Source organism: Phalacrocorax aristotelis, chromosome 5 (assembly GCF_949628215.1).
Source record: "Phalacrocorax aristotelis chromosome 5, bGulAri2.1, whole genome shotgun sequence".
Classification (NCBI taxonomy): domain Eukaryota; kingdom Metazoa; phylum Chordata; class Aves; order Suliformes; family Phalacrocoracidae; genus Phalacrocorax; species Phalacrocorax aristotelis.
The window spans coordinates 29,360,498-29,385,814 of NC_134280.1; the positions used below are offsets into that span (position 1 = coordinate 29,360,498).

Sequence of the window (25,317 nt, forward strand, 5' to 3'; positions counted from 1 at the left end):
AAAAACACAAACAAAAAAAACCACCCCAAAACCAAACCCACAACCAAAAAAAACCCCAACAAAATAAGGCTAGAGGATTACATCTGGCACGGAGACATTTTTTTGCCATTGTGTTGATGCAAGTTTTCAGTTTTTAATTGTGCACAAATGGCAGAACTTCTCTCTTCTGTGTTTTTTTTTTCCCTAATGTAACCAATTTAAATCTAAGTGTGGTTTCTACCATATGCTTGTTTCAACCATATTTGCAGTTAAAAAAAAAATATTTCCAAAACATAAGAGTTCAGGGAAAATACACTGTTTAACCATGAATCTGTGTAGATACTAATTTTTGAGGGTGATGCTGGCAAAAAGAAAAGATTGATCTACATGGCTTGAAACTAAACAACGCAGAGTTTACTTTAAGGAAAACCATGGGACTTCTTCTCCATTAGCTTTGTCAAAGAGTATATATTGATAATAAGGCTGAGACATCCATATGTGCTTAGAAGGTGCTATGGTACCATAATGGAAGGTACTCTCTGCAAATTTTGAAAGAAGGGGAGATACACCCTGAAGTGATTGAGGTTAAAAGCTGCCATCATGCGAAAAATATTAGTCTTGGGCATGTTTGAATTTTTGTTGTCTGTAAATTACTGGTGCAATTCTGCAACATGAGGATAACTAGTTTTTAAAAACTGATTTCCTAAGTTTAAAATACAAAGTGCTACTGTGGCACAAGACAGCAGTGCTTGTAAACAAACAACTTGTTTGTATGATCAACTTGATGTGCAGAAAGGGAGTTTTTCTGTGTCTCATCATTCAGGGAAGAGATGACTTTTCTGTTTGAGCTTACACCGGTTGTTATAAATGTTCAGCACAAATGCAGGAGCGTGAGTAGAATAACATGGAAACACAACACGACAAAAGGAAAGCAGTAGGGAGAAAAGCAACCTTCTGTTTCCTGACAGAAGAAAACAGATGACATAATCGCTTACATAAAAATGTATATAATTGTCTATAATATGTCTGTAATAATTGGTATCAGTGATGGTTTTTCATTACATTTTATCTATGTCTAAGGAAGACAGTGATGCACAAATTGAAAGTATGTGTGTATAATGGACATGGGCCGACTCCTGGGTCGGGTTGAGTCCTGGGCAGTGGGATCTGGGGAGGTTTCTCTTGTCCGGACTGCAAGGGAGCATGCTTAGGTTTCAAGAGCTCTGTGTGTGCAGTACAGAAGAGGCATGGGGAGGCTGAAAAACAAAGGAGCCTGTGGGGGAGAAGTGTAGGTTGGGAGGCACCGAGCGGCAGGGAGCAGCCTGAGCTGCGCAGGATGAGGGGAAGCGGAGGAGAGTCAGCTCAGGGGGCCGCTGAGAATTGCTGTCTCCGGGAAGAAAATAAGGGATTCTCCCTGCAAAGAGGGAGAGTACTGCTTCTCAAGTCTCTCATCTCATCTTCCCGCTTGCCATCTGGTTTCCCCTATTAGAGAGGGCATTTTGGTTCAATATACTTTTGTCTAATAAAAGGTGGGTTTTGTGCTCCAGTGTCTTTGTGGTGTATGCATGTAAAGCAATGAGGGCCAGAGGGACTGCTTTGGAACATTGTAGCTAAAGATTTCAGATGACTTGGTTCACACAGATGTTACAATTTGTGATACCTCTGTACAAGAAATTGTTATATGTCAGTAAATATATTTTTAAAAATTAAGAAAATAGGCTCTGGTTTTCTCTTCAACAGAAAATGATCTGTAGAACCCTAACATTTACAGGAACTTGGGAGAAAAGAGAAAAGCAATGTAGACAATGGTCAAAAAGTCCAGTTGTTTTTGTGCAAGTAGAGAAGCATTCCAGACAAGCATCATAACTTTCCATAGCCTCATGGCAACAAGCAAAAACTTGCAGGAATTAAAAAAAAAAAAGCAAATAGCTACCAAGGCCACCTTCCCAAATTGGAAAACAGTATTCTCTCTAATCCCAGTGCTTCTGCAAACTTTGGTTTCAAAGTTCAGACAGCTGTAAACTGAGGCTGGGATAATGTAATTTAGCTTCAGTTTCTCTGGAAAACAGTGGCAGAAAGCAAGGAAAATGAGGTCTTCAAAACTGAGGGCAGGTGGGATATGGTAAAAACCACACACACCTTGCAGCAATCAATACAGGGAGCAAGCAGAAGTACTGAGGTATGGTCCTGTCTTACTAGACAAGCATTATATGACTGGTGTGGTACAGGAGACAGCTTGTTTCAGCTGCTGCAGATGCTGGGAGGCCCTGGAATAAATGAAGGTCCTGTCTCCCAGCAGTCACAGAGGTGGGAGACTCATTCTGCTGGCTGAAAGATGAAGAGAGAAGTGAGGAGTTAGTTGTAGAAGACAGCTCAGGAAAATGAGAAATCTAATTTCAGAGTGTTGGCTTCCAGAGAAGGAGTGGGCTTGATATGAAGTGCGTTGTTTTTTTTGTTGGTTCTTTCTTTTTCCATCTTTGGCCTCTTTACTTGACTGTGGGGAAATTTTTTTTACCCTCTTCTCACTGTGGAAAAAGTAAGACAGAAATGAGAAGAGGGGCTGGGATGGTGGCCTTGAAGCGTATGAGCAATAGTATGTTTTAATTTGAATTTGGAGTATGGCTCATTGAGTTGTGAAAGTTGCAAGCAAAAGTACCAATGCAAAGGGCTTTCTGGTAGTTTAGCAAGGGTGTTTCTCTGTACTGTTCATGTTTATGTCAAAAGGAATTGGAGACTAAATTATGCTGAATCATACAAAAGCGTCTCAGCATCTGTTTTCAAACTGCTTTATGGGAGAGACTGAAAATTGGATACAGGTCACCAGAAACACTTTGGTCATACACAGAAAAAATTATTTTAAGTAATAAGTATCTTAAAGGAGGGAGTACCTTAAAAATCCAATGCTTTTTGGCTTTAGCTTTTATATACCTTCTTATCAAATGTGCTTAGAGAGGAAGAAATTTCTCTTCAGCACCATGTGAAGAACAGGAGTATTTGAGTGGAGAGATTTGGTTCCTTTTGAACTACTGATGCTTTTGGAAAATCACACAATGGATAAATTTGGTGATCAGTCCTCTTCTTCAGGATTGCCTTATAAAAGCATGCATAGCTCTTGATATCAAGATGATAATCACTTGGAATCAAAAACAGTATTCACCTTTTGATTTTTTTTTTTGAGCATTCCCTCAATACCAAGACACAAATTTAAGTCTTACTGATTTCCTGCATAAGTGGAGATATACCTGTGTATAAAAACTTGCTTACTGTGAGGAAATGTAAGAGCATTAGATTTTCTGGTTGTTCCTCAGCATCAGGTGCTGGTATTTATTTGAGCTATAATTACAAAGTTGTTCTGAGAGTGAATGTGGTGCAGTCACTCCAGCTTTGTTAGCATCTCTCTAATGAAGAAACTGTTGCACGTTCAAACTTCTATTATAGATCTTGTAATTATGACTGCCATCAGTCCCAGCCACTGTAATTAATATTATAACTGACAGTTATAATCTTATTTTCCCTCAGTTGCAATGCTTGACAAATTATTGGTTTAGACCAACATTCTCTTCATTTTTTTTTTTTGTTTGCCTATGGATAAATTATTTTGGAAAGACTTGGATTTCATTTTGGATAATGTGAGAAGTTCCTTTGTCATATCACTGAAGATGTTTTCCCTCTCGCCCCACCTGGAGGTTTTTGCAGCAAGTGTCTTCTAACTGGATGGCTGTGTTGCTAGAAGCTTCTGACTGGTCTTTGAGGTTATTCCCAGACAGTACATGAATAGACATGAGTAGTTGGTGAGCCTAATGGGAGATACCTGTAAGAGCAAGCTGTTTAGTCTACAGCTTCTCTGAAACAACTGCAACTGCCTACTTCTGTTCCCTGGGAATCCTGGCAGTCGGTAGTGGGAGGTAGATCTGCTGTGAATAAAATCTTTTCCATTTCTCCTCTTTATATCCTTATTTAGGCACAAGGCACATTAGATACTAAATGAAGTTAATGTCCAGAGTTATCCATTTATCTTTCAGCTGCCTCTCTAGCCAAAAACCTGTGCCTGATCTGTCATTTACATGCCTCAGGTTGGGACAGCACAGAAGTAGTGTTGATGTACTATTGCATCTTCTGAACAATGAAATTTATGACTCTCTATATATGGACATGCGTCATATTCAAAGCGACCTTCCATACAGGTTAAAGGGGGGCTTGTATAATTGGTATGGGAGAGGCAAGCAGTTATGGCTTTTGGATATACACCAGGAGAAAGTAAGGAACAGCTGAAAATGAGATTGTGAGATCCCAGTTTGGTGGCTTAATGCAAAACAGCACAATGAGAGCTCTCCTTAGTGTGGAATGAAAGGCTTTAGACTGTGTTCTGCCGTAGTTGAGTAACCGCTACCATTTGTAGGAACTAACAATAGCAGTCCAGTTCTTCCTGTGTTCACAGTTATTCCTTAGATCAAGCGTATGATTCCCCTGTCAGAACTTGATGGTACCTGCAACTACTCATTTGTTTTTCTGAGAAGGTACCTTTTCCTCCTGTTTGTCAGCAATTTTCACCTAATTTAGCAGCTCATAGATGAAAGCCTATATAACAGAGCTTAAAATGTTCTATTTCTTTAGCTTGGTAAATACCAAGTAGCACAACCCCATCAAATCTAGTAATTTACCAGGTGGATATTGCCACAGATAAATTTAAGCACTGTACATCTCTCTCAGTTAAATCACATGAAGCTCTACCTTGTGTTCCTGCAGTACCCTTTAATCATTGCTTGTTATTTTGTCTCTTAGGCACACCACTTCTAGTACGAAGGAGCAGTGATCCAGCTTTGGGCCCACCTGCTGACTTCCACCCAAGTGCTTCTCATCCCAGTGACCACAGTCTCAAGCATGTTGTGACAGTAGGTGTCATGTAACTCACCTTTTTCTTAAAGGCAAAACCTGTTCTTACCTGTTGGTATATAGCAGTTTTATAAGCTATATATGAATTTGGATCTAAAACAAAGTGCATCATACTCATTTTCTGTAAAGGAGAGAACTTCCCGTGGACAAAATGGTTATTTTTGATGATAGAGTCCATTAACAGTGGTTCTGTTGTTTAAAATATGTTATTTACCTAAAGCCCAATGGTGACATAAGGCACTGAAATAGGAACTGAACTATTAGCAATTGTTTACTTGTTCAGTATCGTATTGTCCATTTTACCATTGCTTAGTAGAAAAAATGTACTTTGCTTTTATTATGCTTCATTGGTCTTGCACCCTCTTTCACTTCCCATGTTTTCCCATGGCAATTCTGTCTTCCTTTGGTACTCTGCTCCTACACTGCATAGTCTCTTCTTTCTCCCACTTTTCTGTTTCACAACCTGACCCTTCCCTTTTGAGGACAGACTTGTTTTCAACATAGTTAATACTAAATACTAGTGCAAATGACACATTTAGTGAGGATGCAGTAACTCTTAATCAGATGTTATTGCAGGCTGGCTTCAATCTTCTAAAAGTGATGCTATCTTGGTCACATTTTGGGCCACATTTTTCAGCTTGAATTTTAAGCCCTGAAGCCTTGTATTTGTGTGTGTGGAAGGTGTTTCTATATTACGTATCAAAAGATGAAATTCTTTAGAATCTCTGAATGTGAGCTGAGATGCATAAGTGTACCAGGCAGAATAGAACTTTTTCATAGACTTCTGTGCTGCTTCATGCCAAATGAATCGTGGCTTGAATGGTAGCGCATCTGCACATGCTTTCATTTACTTGTGAAATGTATGCCTTTTCCCCTTTAGCTTCCCAACACAGAATTGCAATTAGCTCCGTGTCCCCGGCTGTGTAAACTGATCTATCACTGTTTTGTTTCAAACCAAAAAACACTCAAACCCCCAGTCTTGTTGTTTGGTGTGAGTAGGATGTTTCAGCCTAGATTGCAACTAGTTTATAACAAGATTCCACAGATGGCCGTACTGGCACATTAGGGAGCAGGAGGAGACAACTGGGGTTCAGCAACACACGCTGGAAGTTGGAACCTTTTCAGCCGAGGATGTTGTATTTAACACCATACTTCCATTTTAGCTCACATGAATGAGGTAAGTCAGATGACTTACATATAAATGATGTTTTATGGCTCTCAATCTTAACTCTGTAATTCTGAAGGCCAACACAGGATTTTAGTTGACTGTTGTTTCTATTTGCATGGCCAAATGTGTGTGTATCTAAGGATTTAGGGTGCATCTTATTTTGCAGTGTTACTTGCTAAGTGGTGCAATTTTAAGTGGTAGTGATTCTCCAAGTACTTTATGGTGTTACAGGGGGCTGAATGTTGTCTAAGTCCTGTGTCATTTGTCAGATCTGTTCGAGCTGAGAGGTTTTTCTTGATGTTTGCTGCAAGCACTTACATATTAATGAAATATTGACTTAGTCTGATAAATGAAAGTAAAAAGAAGAATTCTTGGTTAACAGTGCAGATCTTAACTCTCTTTGCAAATTTGAGAAGTGTCTAAAGTGAGTATGTCAGTATGGAATACTGACCTGTGCTGTATTATAACCATGAAAAAAAAAAAGTGGAAAAATTGGTGAAATTTGTTGCATTCCAGGACATGTTTTGAATGCTTTATTTTTGACCATTAAGGAGAAAAAGGTAGGGTTTTGTTGTTTGGGTGTTTTCGTTTTTTTTTTTTTTGTTTTTTTTTTTTTTTTTTTTTTTTAAATGCAGTATCAGTGGTGACAAGTGCATTTTATGCCATTATATGAAGACTGCAGTTATAGTTGGAGGCTAAAACCTTACCATGCTTCACTGGCTTGCACCAGTATGCAAGAATCTTCTAGGCCTAAAGAAGTTCTCTATGCCTAAAATACAGAGCATCCCTCTGTCAGCTATAGGGGTAACCATCAAAGCTGGACAGGTAACAACAGTGGAACAGGCTCTCAGATTTTTAAAATGCCATGTGAGGAGGGAAGGCCCAGAAGGTTGAAAGTTTCTATTGTTAAAGTGAAAAATCTGTTACAGCAAAATACATTACTCCAGCTCTTATTTTTGCAACAGTACTGTTTCTAAAACTCTCATTGTCAATCATGCTAAAATATGCTTTGGCATAATGTTTTGGGAAGCATAGAAAGCTTAAATAACATAGGTTAAATTAGGTACAGATTGTTTTAAAACATGGGGAAGAATTGATATCTGACAAATGGAAAAACATGCACAAACAACTGAAATTGCATTTTTTAATACAGCTGTGCTCTTTCATGCAAGTGTTAAAGCAGTATTTAGAGAAAATTAATTTGTTCTCTATATTACTGAGGAAAATTTAAAATTAATACTGCATTTCCTTCGCCACAAATACATACTTTTTTCACATTAGACTGGTTCCTTGCAGTCACATGCAAGTTAGAAAAATGAGAGCTGTTGATAGCTGGAATAATTTTCATTGCATGTAGTAACAATTAGGTCTCTGTATTTATGCCACTGTTATCTTAGCAATCATTTTGTAACTGAAACTGACTTCCATAATTAGCCTAATTGTTTTGGCACTTCTGGCATTTTGGTGTTTGGCACATGTAGAACAGGTGGTTCAGTTCTGTGTAGAAATACTCATAGTTAGACCTTATGCTGCCTTAAACAGTATGTACTGATACACCAGTAGTTTATCAGATCTTTGAACGGTGATTATCATATGAATCTCTGAAGACAGCACTGATTTGTCTCTAGGAGAGTGCAGGGCAGACGTACAATAAGTAATGCATAAAGTAAATCAACAAACATGCAGTAATATAAGAACGGAACATTGCTGTCCAGTTCATCCAGACTGGATGAACCTGGTGAACTATTTGAGTAGTTCACAGTATTTATAGAATCTAAGCAGAGCATATATTCTGGTTTTTAGATGTTGTCAAAGGAAGACTTTTTCTTTTTATGCCATAATTACAAAATCTTTTCTGAGTGACCAGGTAGTTTGAGAAAAAATTGAGCTATTCCTTCATATTTTCTCTGACACTTATTTTGTCTTAGCTGTAGTTTTAGCCCCAATTAACAAAATACTTCTAGATCAATCAAAAACTGATAATGAAGTCCAGCATCTGTTCTCTCAGACTGGAAGTCATTTAACAGATGGTGCAAAATTTGAGTTTCTTTTTTCATCCAAACCTCTCCTTCCTTATTGTGATAGCTGCCACTGAAAAATTTAGAGACTATAATCAGGGAAAAATAGGGATAACAAATGTCTGAATTTGTTATTGAAGAAATTTGTTAGAATATTGTTAGTGAATTTGTTAATTTATGAAGGCAACTGTTAAGCTATTTGTCTAGTTGTAATCACAGAGCCCTGGCCAGGCTTTCAAAGATGGAAACTTCCCTTCCTAGGTCTGCAGAGAGGACCTCAGGGAAGCATAATTGGTTTAATGCACTTGTCTGAAAAATTTGGGGCTATAGATTTGCTGCGGCAATAGCCAAATACAGGTCCAGCTGCTTTTTGGTGGTGAGTGGCCTGGCTTCAGAAAGTGGGGTTAGCAATGAGCATGAAGTCTCCCACTGGGGATCTCCCCTGGAGTGAGGCCATGCCGTCTAGTGATTGAGACAGTCGAGGCCTTTCAGAGGGAGGAAGCATTTTGGTCCCCTAATACTTGATCAACACTTGTCCCTAGCTTGCTGAGAGGAGCTGCAGTTTCGGGTTGTCCGAATCCTAGCTGGATCCCACTACCCAAGCTCCACTCTGATAAAGATGAGATGCAGCAAGGCAGAAACTCTGAATTGTGAGTTTCTGTTGGTTTTTACTTTTTGATATTTTAGGGAGCAGAATACATGTTGCTGCTTTTGCTGAGTCCAGTTCATCCAGGTGGTAATTGCTAAGGTATAATTATAACATCTGAAATTTTTTACTGGAGCTATTACTTCTGCTTCTCTCTCTTTGTGCCCAAGGACAGACTTCCCTACTATCTTAAGACGTGATTTGTCCTGAGTTTTAGATGGAGGATTTTGGTCATATTTAAGTTGATGGGAGTTTTGCATTAATTCTGGTGGGACTAAGGTTTCACCCCCTCTTGTTAACTGGCTGATTATTATGGGGATGTTATGTTCTGCATGACTTTCTTTTCTTTTATAGTTGCATGTTTCCTCGATAAATACCTAGGTTAACTTAGAGTTAATCAATGGGAATGGCAGATTAAATTGCATTTATCCATAGTTAAACATACAATGGGATGCTGGATCAATTGAAGGCTGCTCGAGTGGCTCAATACGGTTTCAGTTTTTACCGAGATGTGACTTGAATGTGACTATATTTTACGCATTGTGGACATATAATTTGCAATTTTGTATAAGGTTCATATATAATCAGAACACTTTTATGTTTCAAGCCCTATTTAAAAAGGGTCGAAACCTCCTCTGGTTCTTCTGGCTATTAATTGTGTTTGTAATGTATTAGCCTTCCTGATTAAGTGTCTGCAGATTAGCATAATGTGAGCGTGTGTAAGGGTGCGGCTCCATGATTTGTTCCTTCAATATACCATTTTATGTACATACGTAAACATAAAGATATGCTACAATCAGAGCTTGGCTTTGAGATAAAGATTATCAGTAGTACTTAAAAAATGTGTGGGTATTTTATTATAAGAAAAAGGCAGAAATATTACTTTGTCTAATCAGGCTATTTAAAAGCAGGCCAGGGCAGAAAAGGTCTTTTTTTGACACAGTAATGGAATAACTGTAGAGTCTGTAATATGGGTTGATCCGTTGGATTTCTGCTGAGGCTCGAGCTAAGAGACTGCACTGCTATGAGGGTTATATTGTCTGTCTGATTTTGGAAGATAAAACATTTGTCCAGGTGTTTACTCACCCTGACTAGGTCAGGTAATTTTAATTTCTGGCCCCCTTGAATGTGTTAGAATTTCAATATGAAATTTTCCCATAGTTACGGATAGAATCATAGAATGGTTTGTGTTTTAAGGGAGCTTTAAAGGTCATCTAGTCCAACCCCCCTGCCATGAGCAGGGACATCCTCAACTACATCAGGTTGCTCAGAGCCCCGTCCAGCCTGACCTGGAATGTGTCCAGGGACGAGGCATATACCACCTGTTCCAGTGTTTCACAACCCTCATCATAAAAAGCTTCTTCCTGGTATCTAGTCTGAATCTGCCCTCTTTTAGTTTAATACCCTACACCCTGTCCTATTGCAAAACACCTTCCTAAAAAGTCTGTCCCCATTTTCTTATAAGCCCCCTTTAAGTATTACCAGAGGTGATCTATGAGAAGGAAACTAGATATTGGGAGAACCATAGAATCATAGAATCATTAAGGTTGGAAAAGACCTCTAGGATCATCAAGTCCAACTGTCAACCCAATGCTACCACAGCTCCTAAACCATGCCCTGAAGTGCCACATCTACCTCCAGGGATGGTGAATCTACCACCTCTCTGGGCAGACGGTTCCAATGCCTGACCACTCCTTCAGTACAGAAATTTTTCCTAATATCCAATCTAAACCTCCCCTGATGCAGCTTGAAGCCGTTCCCTCTCGTTCTATCGCTAGTGACCTGGGAGAAGAGACCAACACCCGCCTCACTACAACCTCCTTTACAAGGAGTTGTAGAGAGCAATAACGTCTCCCCTCAGCTTCCTCTTCTCCAGGCTAAACAACCCCAGTACTCTCAACCTCTCCTCATAAGACCGGCTCTCTAGACCCTTCACCACCTTTGTTGCCCTTCTCTTGGACACGCTCCAGCAACTTGATGTCGTCGTTGTAGTGAGGGGCCCAAAACTGAACGCAGTACTGGAGGTGCGGCCTCACCAGTGCCGAGTACAGGGGCATGATCGCTTCCTTACTCCTGCTGGCCACTCTGTTCCTGACACAAGCCAGAGCCAGGATGCTGTTGGCCGTCTTGGCCACCTGGCCACACTGCTGGCTCACGTGCAGCCGACTGTCGACCAACACCCCCAGGTCCTTTTCTGCTGGACAGCTTTCCAGCCACTCTTCCCCAAGCCTGTAGCGTTGCATGGGGTTTTTGTGACCAAAGTGCAGGACCCGGCACTTGGCCTTGTTAAACCTCATACAACTGGCCTCGGCCCATCGATCCAGCCTGTCCAGGTCCCTCTGCAGAGCCTTCCTACCTTCGAGCAGATCAACGCTCCTCCCCAACTTGGTGTCGTCTGAAAACTTACTGAAGGTGCGCTCGATCCCCTCATCCAGACCGTTGATAGATATTGAGCAAGACTGGCACCAAACCTGAGCCCTGGGGAATCCCGCTCGTGACCGGCCGCCTACTTGGATCTAGCTCCGTTCACCACAACTCTCTGGGCTCGGCTGTCCAGCCAGTTTTTTAACCCAGTGAAGAGTACACCTGTCCAAGCCATGAGCTTCTCTAGGAGGATGCTGTGGGAGACAGTGTCAAAGGCTTTCCTGAAGTCCAGGTAGACAACATCCGCAGCCTTTCCCTCATCCACTAGGCAGGTCCTGCCTGTCATAGAAGGAGATCAGGTAGGTCAGGCAGGACCTGCCTTTCGTGAAGCCATGCTGGCTGGGCCTGATGCCCTGGTTGTCCTGCACATGCCTGGTGAGCTCACTCAAGATGAGCTGCTCCATAACCTTCCTCGGTACCAAGGTCAGGCTGACAGGCCTGTAGCTCCCCAGATCCTCCTTCCCGCCCTTTTTGTAGAAGGGCATCACATCAGCAAGCCTCCAGTCATCTGGGACCCTCCCCTGTTAACCAGGACTGCTGATAAATGATGGAGAGCAGCTTGGTGAGCTCCTCTGCCAGCTCCCTCAGTACTCTTGGGTGGATCCCATCTGGCCCCATAGACTTTTGAGTGTCCAGGTGGAGCAGCAGGTCGGAAACTGCTCCTTCCTGGATTCTGGGGGGGTTTATTCTCCTCCTCGTCCGTGCCTTCCAGCTCCAGGGGCTGAATACCCTGGGGATAACTGGTCTGATGGTTAAAGACTGAGGCAAAGGAGGCATTTAGTATATCTGCCTTTTCCTCATCCTCAGCTGCAGTGTTCCCCTCTGTGTCCAATAGTGGATGGAGATTCTCTTTGATTCTCTTTTATTGTTAATATTTTTGTAAAAACATTTTTTGTTATCACTTACAGCACTGGCCAGGTTGGCCTCTAGCTGGGCTTTTGCTTGCCTAATTTTCTCCCTGCAAGACCTAACGAGGTCTCTGTACTCTTCTTGTGTTACCTGTCCCCTCTTCCAAAAGCAGTAGATTCTTATGTTTTTCCTGAGTCCCAGCGGAAGCTCCCTGTTCAGCCAGGCTGGTCATCTTCCCTGCTGGTTCGTCTTGTGGCACTTGGAAGTGAAGTAATTCTTCAAGAACTAGAAGTGTAGGAAGGATGGTGCACTTGTAATGCTTTAAATCCAGTGCTTGTTGTCATATAATAATTAGAAAACAAATAAAGAGTTGGAAACACATCTTAGTACAATGTGTGTTGCAGGATAGGGGCCAGACTGGTTCCCTGAGGTGGTGTGGTCTCTGACTGTCATTCAGAATAGGTTTTTAAATTCTGGAAGGCATTTACTTTTTTTCTGGTAAAATTTTTGCTATTAATAATTTAACTCTTTCTCTTGAAATACTGGTGTGTGGAACTGAACAGAAGATCTGGGGAGATTTAAAAGAATTTTCTGTCATTCAGCTGGGGAGTTCTGAACAGTTTGAGATCTTTAAAAGGGAACTCTGATGTGGGTGAATCCATTTTTGAAGCAACTACTGCATGTCTGTTTACACTGTGGAACACTCCTAATCAGCGCAGGAGCTTGTCAGTGTATTGCTTTTGATGTCTGATTAGATGATCATAGGGATATCTGCAGTGAGTTAGTTTTGATGTTGTTGGTGTGAGGCACTGCAGGAACCAGAGCTGTGTGGCACTCTTATACCATGAAAAACTGCTGCTTTTAAAGAACCTTTTATAAATCCAACTATGCAGCTAGCTGAGGGCTGTCAAATTAACAAAAGCCATTCCTTCTCGATTCTTTCTGTTGCTTTTCAACCCTGCACTGCTTTTTTCCCCACTTTCTTGTACTGTGTGCTGTGGCATTCTGCGTCAGAAAGAAATTACTTTATATTGTAGAGGAAAAACTAAGAAATGTAAATGAAATATTTGTAATAGTTCAGAATACTGAATTGATCTCACGAAAAAGGACAGAAGTACCTTGTGGTAATTTCCTCTTTTGAGGGTGCAGATAGGTACGTGTGTGTGTGTGTAAAAGTCCTCTTTGTGTTTCTTGCACAGCCTGCACTTCAGAAAAAGCGTATTGTTTTACCTGTATTGTTTAAGATGAGCAGTGGGTATAATTTACATATTTTTATTTGAGAAGGATAAGTAGACTTTTTGTGATTTATTTTAATAAAAGCTAATAATGAATGTTCCGTGACATTAAGATAGTATATAAATTATCAGTAAAAATGGTACAATTGGTGAAAGGAGTTATTCATTGTTAATGTGTTGCTTTCTAAAGCCTGTTTCCAATGAGAGGAATGCAGGCATTTTACTGACTATTCATGAGGGAGAGCATTTATTATGAAAACCATCAAAGTTCCTCATCATTCTGGAACTTATGTTAGCAGGGGGCTGGGTTTTGTTTCCTCTTTAAAATAAATTTTGGCCTTGGCTGTCATTTTGAAGATGCCAGATTGTTTATAAACCTTCCTTCTTTATCCTCTGCCTTGTGTAGTCAGGTAGATGTGATTGCGGGTGACGGAAGATGGCTGAGAGACTTAAACTCTTTTTTTTATCCCACATGGCCTATCTTACAAAGAACGTGGAAAAATTATAGGGTGGAAATAAGAACTGCTGACAAAAAAAAAAGGGAAAAAAGGTCATGCTTTCAATGCTGTTGACACATTCCTCTCTATAGCTCTATCTTTGGGGTCCTACAAAATACTGTCATTCCATCTGGAACAGCTTTTAGCAGGCAGCTTACGCAACAGGCTCATGGCACTGAAATTGGAATGAAACATTAGCAAGTTACTTGTATGTCTGACAGTCAAAAGTGGAAGATGACAGTCAACATGGCTCATGCATATCATTTACTGTCAAGCTCTAGAAACATTTAGCCAAAATAAAATAGGTTCTCAGTCAGTGTCCTACTGAAATCCCTACTACTAAATAAATAACATTTTCCATAACAATAGCAACCTGGTGGACAACTGGGAATAATGGCAGAGATCTTTACTTACTTAGACCCAAATGTTGCTGTGACATTAAGAAAAAACTAATTCTGGATTCTTTGATACATCATCTTGCATTGCGCTGATGTACGAGACATTGCTCTTGTTCTGGTTAATATTTCTGTGCCTCTGAAAGTGAGATCTGTGGCTTTGATTCTCTTACAGGATTGACAGTTATTAACACTCAAAGGAGGTGGGTGGGGCTTTTTTTTTTTTTAAATAGGAGAGGCCTCTGAGACACTAAATTACCCATCCCATTGGAGACACCTTATCTGGGGATTTGTTTTTCTCCTGTGTAGCTGGTGTCTCAGTTAATCTGGATTTGCAGGTTCTTGAGTTGTAATAACAGTGCTGTTTGAAACTTATATTTTTAATGGCAGCAGGTCCTGATTTACTCCATACCTATGAAACAATTTCTTATGATGACAACTGGAATGAAGGGAGGAATATTTTAATGTTTCCATGTACTGTGCGTTTTGGTGTTGCAGGTGTTTGACATGTTGGAGTTGGGAATAATGAGCTGAAACCACTGTGAATATAGACTAAAATGGTAAGGGTGATTCAGTGAGATGAAAGATTTTGAATGAACATCTCAACTTTGATTTTTGTCAGTAATTGCAATGATTTCTTCTGGCCTGTAAGTCTAATATTGTCTTTTGTCATAACCCAGGTGGTAGAGCTCCTCTGAAATAACTTTAAATAAATAAAACCTACTAAATAATTTAGTAAATAAGTAAATCTTCAGTTAAAAAGGAGGTGATTAGACACTAGAATAACTCAGTTGATGCAAGAGCAAATTGTTGACACTGATCCTCTGTACTATGAGAGACAATAATTATCTGTTTGTGAGGCACCCTGTTATTCTAGTCCTGAGCACCCAAAGATGGACATACCTGTGGTCTGATCTGGCACAGTTGTTCTTATGACGTATTTCAGATCTTAGAGGCATGTTTGCCAGTTCAAAATTTTACACATCTGAAGCAGTATCATAAAAAAGTAAAAAACCCCGAACTTTAGCCCCCAAGGGAGATCCTATAGGAACAGTTGCTCCTTAAGAATTTTTTTTTCTTCTTGACAACCAGGTTTAGTGGCTTGTGCTTTTTATTTTCTATTTTTAAAGTACTAATAAGTTTTGCCTTTAATTCATCTTGGTTTAAGCCTTGATTTAATCTAGGTTTCAGTTAGGACATACAGATTCTAAGGCTCCTCTCTAAAATTCAAGTAAAACAGCTTTCTTTGCATCAGTCCCGAGGGATGCTTATAGTACCAAATTTACTGTATTTGAACTGCACCATGTAATGTGACTGGGCTGAGAGCATATCATAGTATCTTAGAGTTAGCAGAATTACTCTCCATGTTGATGTTCACGCTGTTGTCTGTTTAGCAGCTGGCTTATAGTGGCATGAACTTGGACCTTCAATAAGAGCTGCTTTATTTCTTGTAGGATGCTTGCTCCATTGACCTAATAGCAGTGCATCTTAGATGATTATACATATAACACCTGTGGAGATGAATTGTCATCCTCCTTTTCCTTTCTTCAGCGTTTCTGGAATTAGCAAGTGCAGTCAATTTCATGGTATATCTGTTAGCTTTACAGAAACAAAAGGAAACCCCTTCTTTTCAGCTGGCCTCATGTCAGTCTAAAAAGTATGCTGAAGGCTCCTCAAATCTGGAGTTCACTTCTACCTCCACACCTCCCTTTCTTTAATGATCTGCATAAATCTTTCTGTCCTTCAAGCAGCAGAACAGGAATAAAACAGAAATATATTGTTGTGGGGTGAAGTTCTGTGAGCAGCACTGCTGAGCAAGGGCCAGTTATTCATCGCCTCATCTTTTGACACTTTCCGTAAGAGCCCAAATGTGTTTCTGATGCAGAAGAGCCATATTCCAAGGGGAATTTTATAAAACACTTCTGTGAGAATTCACAAGTATGTGAAAAGGAGGAGAGGTCAGGGAACAAAATAATCACAGATTAAATTGATTTTAAGTCACAAAGAAGAAAAAAGGTCTATCAGCAGGAAGAAAGATATCCCCTTCAGTTTGGTTTCAAAACATGTAGCCAAAGTGTGGATGTTTCATCTTAAAAATGAATAAAGAAATCAAGTCTGTGAAATACTGCGGTTCTTAGTAACAACTCTGTTTCTCAGAAGTTCCTATAGTGATACTCTCTTAGCCGAAGAATTAGTGTCTTAACTGTATTTTTGGTTTAAAAGAGCATAGGAACATTTTCCTCGGATCTGTGAGGCATCTGCCATAGCTGCGTAGGCATCAGGTGTTCCTGTGTGCTTCTGCAAGATGTGGCTTTTCTTAATTAATGGCATTGGTGAAAATTCTGTGGTGCAAAGACCAGCTATGAAGCCAGTGTGACTAACATACACAGTGTGGATACATGTATCAGCATTTCCTTCATGCATAGTATGTGCTCCCTTGGATGCTGTTAGATTTCCATTTGGGAGAGTGAATTCAATAATGTATATCCAAGGGAATAATATTCTACAAAAGATATCCTGAAAAAAATTGATGACCAAAGTGGTCTGCTGTATAGTGGTAGGCACAGCTAGTATCAGAAAGGTTTACTCCTTGTGGAAAAACCCTTAAAGGACTATGTTAAGCTTATATTAGAAGTCCTTCAAGAGTCCCTACCAGGGAGGCTTAGAGGAGTAGAGAGTCAGAACGGGCTAGAAAAGTTTTTACACAATATTTTTATTATTTAGAAATTACCCTGTAAACTTCTAAATAGCAGAATTAACTCTTGGGGCAAAAGAAGTCAGTTCCACTCCAGTCTTCAGGCCATTCTGTCCATCCTTGATTCCCTGTTGCTATGCATGGGAAAACACTCTGTTCTGTCATGCAGAAGAGAAGAAGGGAAGTTGTCTTGATCACTGTTGGTAGATAGATCCAATCATTACTAGCCAGGGTACTTTGTGATGAATACTGTGTCATGGTCAAATTGATCATCCGCTTAATTCACAAAAGAGAATCTCTGGTGTATGTTTTTCTCATTAAAGCACCTCAGAGTATAGCAAGAAAATGTCAACAGTAGAAATACTTTTAGTTTAGGGATTAGCATGTTAATAATAACAAAGCTGTCCTTGGGTTTGCAAAACACTGAACCAAATGATCACTTCATGCCCGGCTGTGATTTTCTGCTTTTTTACCTTTCAGTGTCTAGTTTGTGTGTAGTTGTCATTTCCAAATGGCTGTTTTGAGAGGCACATTGATGATGCTATTGTGTTAATGTCATCAATCGTACAAACACTGATATTACCAGGTAAAGTTAGTTCATTAGAACCAGATGCATGCTCCTGTAAATAAAATTAATTTTTATAAGAAGTATGGCACTATGCCAACAGATTATAACACTTTCGGAGAAGTTAATCTGCTGCCAATTATATGTGTTTATAAGACTATACAAGTATATAAAACATCAAATTATTGATGTTAGTTCTGTTAAAATTACTTTCATATAGTGTCTGATGCTGGTTACCTCTTAAGCACAGGCCTAACATGTAGATTCTAGGTTTAATTTTTGTTAAAATTATTAAATATTTAGAATTCATTACATATTATATTTGTATGATTATGATAATGACTACCACAGAAAGAGTGGGGGATTTCGTATTTAATTAGTAAGATTACTTCAGGTCTAGCTTTCTGTTCCACTGCTGCTAGCTAGTATTTAATTCTTTAACAACTAAATATGCACATTTAGGGCTCATTGGCAACTCTGCTTAGTTTGCAGTGCAAAAAATCAAATAAGAAAATAGTCTTTGATATATGCAATTTATAATCTATTTCTTTTGCTTTTTGAGTAGTTGAAATAGTGTAAGCTTTTGGTAAATGTGTATTAAGAAAAATGGTACAATTATAGTTAGAAAGCAGGTTCATACCATTTGCCAGCTCTTAAAGAAAAACCCCATATTTTTAAAGCAGAAGGCAGAAAAATGTTTCTGCTTTGAGCCTACCAGAAGCTCTTTTTAGTGGGAAGGCATATCTTTGGAAAGCAACATAAAGTTATGCTACATATGTTCATGCAGTGCCCTTTGCTAACAGTGTATTTTAAGAGAATGGAGGTTGTGCCTTAGATAAATTGTGAAACGATAAATAGATAAATACATTGCAGTTCACAGATAACGAAAGGATGTCTGCGCAAAGGGGTCTGAGAACACAGCTCACTAGAAAGTAAAATGTATTTTCCAGCAACATTGAAATTTGAGAAGGGCTCAGCACCTACAGCTGATTTTTACTGGTACTGTTGGGATCAGACCGTTAACCCTATCTAACCTCCCTCTTAAATAGGACCATATTTAGTAACATGCTTGTCCTGCCATGAAATTGGGCTTTTTTGAATGGGGAATGGGGAGCCAGTGGGGCCCTCCGAGGCACTGGGCCATTTCCACCAACGCAGAGAGGCCTCCTTGCCCCCATGCCCCTGCCCTGTTCCTGCAGGGCACTGAGGGTTGCCGAAGACAGGCTGGCCTTGCCAGGTGGGACCCTTCTGACAGCCTCATTACTTTGCCATTGTGGGCCAGGCTCTGCTCCCATGCTCCAGGGCTGCACCCTGGGAGGCTCTTCTGGTTCGTGGCGTGGCGGGTAGCTCGCGTGGCCCTGGGCTGGCCGGGGTGGCTTCCTTCCTTCCTGCCCAGCCAGTGGCAGGCCACAGCCTGGGGAAGTCTCTTGCAGACTCAGCTTTATTCTGTGCTGTATTCGTTTTGAATTTAGCCTTTAAGCAGCTTCAAGCCAAATAAGAAATGCTAGCCAACAGAATTGTGGGGCTTCATATTGATAATTTTGCCTTGCTTTTGGAGTCAGACTTGACTGTACAGTGCAACTGGGGAACAGAAGGCACCTATTGAGGAAGACAAATTATGTCAGGAGTGTTCAGCCTCCAGCTTAATACATTTTTCCTACTGCAGATAGCACTTCTGGGTTCATTATAGCTTGCTCTCATAAGTCGTCATTTCTGTCTCAAGGCTGTTGTGCTTTCCAATGTAAAGCAGATTGATGCTGGCACATTTTTTCTATTTTAATTTTACAAAGTTGTCACACTGAAACTGTGCCTCATATTGGAAGTGCTTTGAAGTGAAGAGATAAACAAAGAGCAAAAATAAAATTAAAACGCAGCATGAACAACATTTCATCTTGGTTTGTCTTTTTTAAAAATAAGCTGAATGGATGTAGTGCCCATGTGCCACTGTAGTAAGTCTACAAGCATTAGCCGATCAATCTAAACTGAGTTAGTGTATATGTAGTAAGCAGAAACAGGTGAAAATTAGGTTATCTGTGCCCAACTCTTTCTATTTGTTATGAACAGTGAGATATAAAACTAGTTTTTAGATCTGATTAGTTTTGTTTATTTTCAGGGAGGAGAAGAGGCAGAACATGTGGTATATCTACCATAGTTATTAAACCAAGAAGCTATATAAAGTCACTAGCTCAGTTGTGACATTTGCAGATAAAGGTAGAAAGCCCTGCTATAAATAAATCTGAAGCGAAGCCAGGAGGAAAACCAGCAGCAATCCTCGGTACATTTCAGTTTTATCTCTATAAAAAACAAAAATCCCAATAATGTTCTGTCCTTTCACTAACAAAAAAAGAAGTCATTGGCTCTGCCGCTGTCAGAAATGCCAACCAATTTATAATCTGAAGTATGGTTTATGACTTGACTTTTTTTTTGCTTGTGGACTCCCAAAAATTTTCCAGTGAAGACAGTAAGCTAGATCTTTACAGTTACTTTTTATGAAGTTCTAAAAATAGTCAAGGAATTTAGAGGTCTGTTGACCACAGATTGAAGCTATTGTCTGCAGCGATAGAATACAAAATACCAGTGGCAAATATGCTCTCACTGTTACAATTCTTGAGTGTGCAGTCACTATTAATCTTTGATTTAAAGGGGAATGACAAGTCTTTGTCCCTAGTCTAGCTTTGAAAACATGTAGCATGTACCAGCTTTTAAACCCCTATAGAAGCCTTGTAATCGCATTTGTGCACCTCTTCTTGCTGGTGAGAGGCAACAATTGCACAAAAAAGCATGATTTCTCCGAAGTGGCAGGGTAAGGTGTTTTTCCTGAGCTTGCAGTCTTACCTATGCAGTAGTGGCTTGTATTCCCCTTTCACAGCAGAAAGGTAATTGCCGTTTTTTCTCCTGTGCCAAGAACTATAGCCATCACTGCAGAGCATAAGAACACAGGAGACCCAGCTGTGGGCTTCCAGTCCCATTGTTAATGCAGGTTGAAACTACTTGCCCCTAGAACCCAGCATTTCTTTTCAACCCAGTACCTCACCTGTGTCCCGAGTTGTGTTGTTGGCCTGTAAAAATCAAGCCAAATGCGAAACTGGAAATCCATTGTTGTCCTTTCCACTAGTTTGAACAGGTCCATGAGCAGTAATCTTGATGTACTGAGATCTTCAAACTTCTGTGCCTGTTCAGCCTCGATGCTAAAGAATCAAAGGACCTTCTTTGACAAAGGATCTCTGTCAATCATGTTTATGAGAATTCTTTTAAAAACTAAAAGTTAATTAGTTCACAAAATGTTAACAACAACTGCTGTCACTGCAAGATAATTGAGAACCTGGCGAGAATCATTCCTCAGTGTCATGTGCCAGAGCCCTGAACCCCTCTGAACTGAACTGCTGATAGCCTTTGCTTTTTGCCTAGTTGAGAGTTTTGTGGGAAGAGCATTTTGCTGTTAGGTTTTCTGGCATTTAGCACCATCTGCGATCAAATGTGCCTGTTCTGCCTTCAGGAGCGTTGTGAGGATGAATGAAATATACTCTGAAGTGTTCAGGTTCTTTCCATCAGACCAGACTTCAAGGTCTACTACTGTTTCTGTGTCATCTCTCACTTCAAAGGTATCTGCCCTTTGACTTTTAAGTCGAGCTGTTATTGTTGGGGCCCCTTTGGGTTGCCTGAGGCTATCAGATGTCCTAATAGCCATAACAACAGAAATAATATTTGCTTTCATATTGTAAACAGTTTCTGTTTGATTGTAACAAAGATGTGAGGCAGTTCAGACTTGAAGAAAAAACTGTTCAAACTTTATTTCAGTTTGTATTCAGGTCCCTGGATCTTTGCATTTGTGTTTTCCAGACATGATGGTGCTTGTAGCTGTTGGAATTGATACAGCCTTGGGGATTCTTGCACAAAGGAAACAAACAAATTTTCAGTCCAGATGAAGTGTAATTATCCCTGAAATTGTTCTGGTTGGGTTCCGGTGAAGGTTTGCTAAGCAAACTTGTTGCTATTGAAATTTATAACCATTTAAACAGGAAAGGGTTATTTGCTCAGAGAGGATATAGCAGACATAAAGTTTATCTCCGTTCCTCTTAGAACCTGGCCTCCTTTTGCTCTCGCAACACTGTGCTGTAGGCAGCTCACGCTTGAGGGAAGTGAACTGTTCAGATTGGTATTTGAGTTGGAGTTCAGCTCCCCAGGCCCCTGTATTTGTGGTCTCTAGGCTTGATCAGTGCATTACCATTGTACAGGGGCAAGTGTGTATTGGGGAAGCTCTGAGTAGCTTAAAATGCAGCAGTGCATCAGTTTAGCAGTACAGAGCAGTATTATCCCATTATTCCACTGTTTTGTTTCATGTATCCAGTACTTCCTATTAAAATATTAAGACCAATTCACTGTGCTTTTCTGTTGAAATTTAAAGGCCTGCATGAGATTATACACAGGTACTTGAAAAAATGCCATTCCCTCCATGATCCTCTCTTCTACTGGGAGCTACTTTTGTGTAGGATGTATTGCTCATGCCTGCAGGATGTACCATGTTTCAGGGTCCTGGACTATTAAGCTCATTCTCAGAAGACAGGAGTGAATGCTTCCTTCAGTTGCTTTTGAATTTGGTAAAGCTCATCTCTGAATGAGAGGCCTTTCTTTAGGAAGTCTACCTTGTTCTTTCCTTCACAAAGCAACTCATTGAAGCTGTTTCTTTCTACCTTTTCTTTCTAGAGGAAAAGATAATGTCTTTACTTTTGAGTACTTAGAACACATTACAGGGATTTGGAGCCATTAAATATGCAGATTAGAAGCCCTCTATGTAAGAAAGGTGCAAGCAAAATCTAGCAACTTGCGGTGCTCTGGATTTTTATAGTGCAATTATAAAGTCTTCAGAAAAAGCTTTGCTTTTCTATGTGATAGCATAAGAGGCTTCACTGTACAAAATACTTTATATATTTGCTTTTCCAAATAATACATTTCAGCAAACTTGGCATAGGTAGTCTTGTTTTCTTAAAAAGTCAAACAAAAAAAAAACCAAAACACAACACCTACAAAAAAACAACCCATTCCCTTTCCCCCAACATGCTGCCAGTCTCCCAGAATTTCTGCTTGTGGAGTACTTCTAATTATAACCAGGCCTGGATAATTAATGTTGGGTTTATTCATAAGTAATAATATTTGAAATATTTAACTAGTAAACAAAACTGCAATGTGCTTTGTATCTAAGCATAGTGTACTGAAGTTTTAAAGCTTACATAATTCACATATATAAAAAATTTGTTAACTTACTGTTAAGGTCTCTCAAATTTTCTGTCAACACATTTCTTAAAAAAAAATCAAGGAAATTGTAAGTTAAGGAAATACTAGCATTTAAATTATTCTTGCTTCACATGCCTTACCTCAGAAGCATCATAAAGTACTTGGATGTGCTGAACCTTGTCACTCCTTTATGCATCTGTCATGTTCCTCACTTTCTCTTACAAGCACAGTCTTTACTGACCTTGGACCTCCCAGGTAGCCATAAAAATGATGGAATTGTAAAAATGAGGAAATCTGAAGAAGGTGATGTGCTGTTTGGGATTGATGAACTGCAGGAGAGATGTATTCTTGAAGTTAGGGGAGAGGACTGGATGGTCGTGTAACTTGCACAAAGATTTTTTTTTTTTAATAGGCTACTTCTGATTTACATTAAAACAGATCTGTTAGCGATGTTATTTCTAAGTGCACCTTCACTGTGTTGCCTCTGGTTCAGCTTGTGAAACAGCTTTTCAGTTTGTTTGACCTTCTGTTTTGTACCGTTGTCTGAGATAAACTGACTCAAATAGGTAACAAAGAGCAAACAGATCAGTCCAAGCCAGTTATGGAGTACAATTGGATACTTTGATTTAGTGAACCATAATAAAATGGCAGCGTTGTAGTTTAACCCCAGCTGGCAACTAAGCATGACACAGCTGTTTGCCCATTCCCCAGGGTGGGATAGGGAAGAAAATTAGAAGAGTAAAAGTGAGAAAACTCAGGGGTTGAGATAAAGACAGTTAAAAAGCTAAAGCAAAAGCCACGCACATGTACAAGCAAAGAAAAACAAGGAATTCATTCACTACTTCTTTGCCTCAGTCTTTAACCATCAGACCAGTTATCCCCAGGGTATTCAGCCCCTGGAGCTGGAAGGCACGGACGAGGAGGAGAATAAACCCCCCCCAGAATCCAGGAAGGAGCAGTTTCCGACCTGCTGCTCCACCTGGACACTCAAAAGTCTATGGGGCCAGATGGGATCCACCCAAGAGTACTGAGGGAGCTGGCAGAGGAGCTCACCAAGCTGCTCTCCATCATTTATCAGCAGTCCTGGTTAACAGGGGAGGGTCCCAGATGACTGGAGGCTTGCTGATGTGATGCCCTTCTACAAAAAGGGCGGGAAGGAGGATCTGGGGAGCTACAGGCCTGTCAGCCTGACCTTGGTACCGAGGAAGGTTATGGAGCAGCTCATCTTGAGTGAGCTCACCAGGCATGTGCAGGACAACCAGGGCATCAGGCCCAGCCAGCATGGCTTCACGAAAGGCAGGTCCTGCCTGACCTACCTGATCTCCTTCTATGACAGGCAGGACCTGCCTAGTGGATGAGGGAAAGGCTGCGGATGTTGTCTACCTGGACTTCAGGAAAGCCTTTGACACTGTCTCCCACAGCATCCTCCTAGAGAAGCTCATGGCTTGGACAGGTGTACTCTTCACTGGGTTAAAAAACTGGCTGGACAGCCGAGCCCAGAGAGTTGTGGTGAACGGAGCTAGATCCAAGTAGGCGGCCGGTCACGAGCGGGATTCCCCAGGGCTCAGGTTTGGTGCCAGTCTTGCTCAATATCTATCAACGGTCTGGATGAGGGGATCGAGCGCACCTTCAGTAAGTTTTCAGACGACACCAAGTTGGGGAGGAGCGTTGATCTGCTCGAAGGTAGGAAGGCTCTGCAGAGGGACCTGGACAGGCTGGATCGATGGGCCGAGGCCAGTTGTATGAGGTTTAACAAGGCCAAGTGCCGGGTCCTGCACTTTGGTCACAAAAACCCCATGCAACGCTACAGGCTTGGGGAAGAGTGGCTGGAAAGCTGTCCAGCAGAAAAGGACCTGGGGGTGTTGGTCGACAGTCGGCTGCACGTGAGCCAGCAGTGTGGCCAGGTGGCCAAGACGGCCAACAGCATCCTGGCTCTGGCTTGTGTCAGGAACAGAGTGGCCAGCAGGAGTAGGGAAGCGATCATGCCCCTGTACTCGGCACTGGTGGGGCCGCACCTCCAGTACTGCGTTCAGTTTTGGGCCCCTCACTACAACGACGACATCAAGTTGCTGGAGCGTGTCCAAGAGAAGGGCAACAAAGGTGGTGAAGGGTCTAGAGAGCCGGTCTTATGAGGAGAGGTTGAGAGTACTGGGGTTGTTTAGCCTGGAGAAGAGGAAGCTGAGGGGAGACGTTATTGCTCTCTACAACTCCTTGTAAAGGAGGTTGTAGTGAGGCGGGTGTTGGTCTCTTCTCCCAGGTCACTAGCGATAGAACGAGAGGGAACGGCTTCAAGCTGCATCAGGGGAGGTTTAGATTGGATATTAGGAAAAATTTCTGTACTGAAGGAGTGGTCAGGCATTGGAACCGTCTGCCCAGAGAGGTGGTAGATTCACCATCCCTGGAGGTAGATGTGGCACTTCAGGGCATGGTTTAGGAGCTGTGGTAGCATTGGGTTGACGGTTGGACTTGATGATCCTAGAGGTCTTTTCCAACCTTAATGATTCTATGATTCTGTGATCAGCAGGCAGGTGTTCAGCCGTCTCAAGGAAATCAGGTCTCCATCACACGTAACGGTTACTTGGGAAGACAAATGACATTGCTCCCAACATCCCCCCCCCCCCTTCCTTCTTCCCCCAGCTTTATATGCTGAGCATGATGTCATATGGTATGGAAAATCCCGTGGGTCAGTTGGGGTCAGCTGTCACAGCTGTGCCCCCTCCC

The 25,317-nt window shown here is 40.9% G+C and overlaps 1 protein-coding gene across 4 annotated transcripts in view; it reads left to right on the top strand.

The window, feature by feature from the left end:
• The window catches only part of PARD3B (par-3 family cell polarity regulator beta), a 442,892-nt gene that overhangs the window by 149,400 nt on the left and 268,175 nt on the right, over positions 1–25,317 (top strand). For all 4 annotated transcript variants that reach the window (XM_075093709.1, XM_075093712.1, XM_075093710.1 and 1 more), the window contains exon 4: positions 4,762–4,871. In XM_075093709.1, the coding sequence (XP_074949810.1) occupies positions 4,762–4,871 (110 nt within the window). The remainder of the gene's footprint in view (positions 1–4,761; positions 4,872–25,317) is intronic.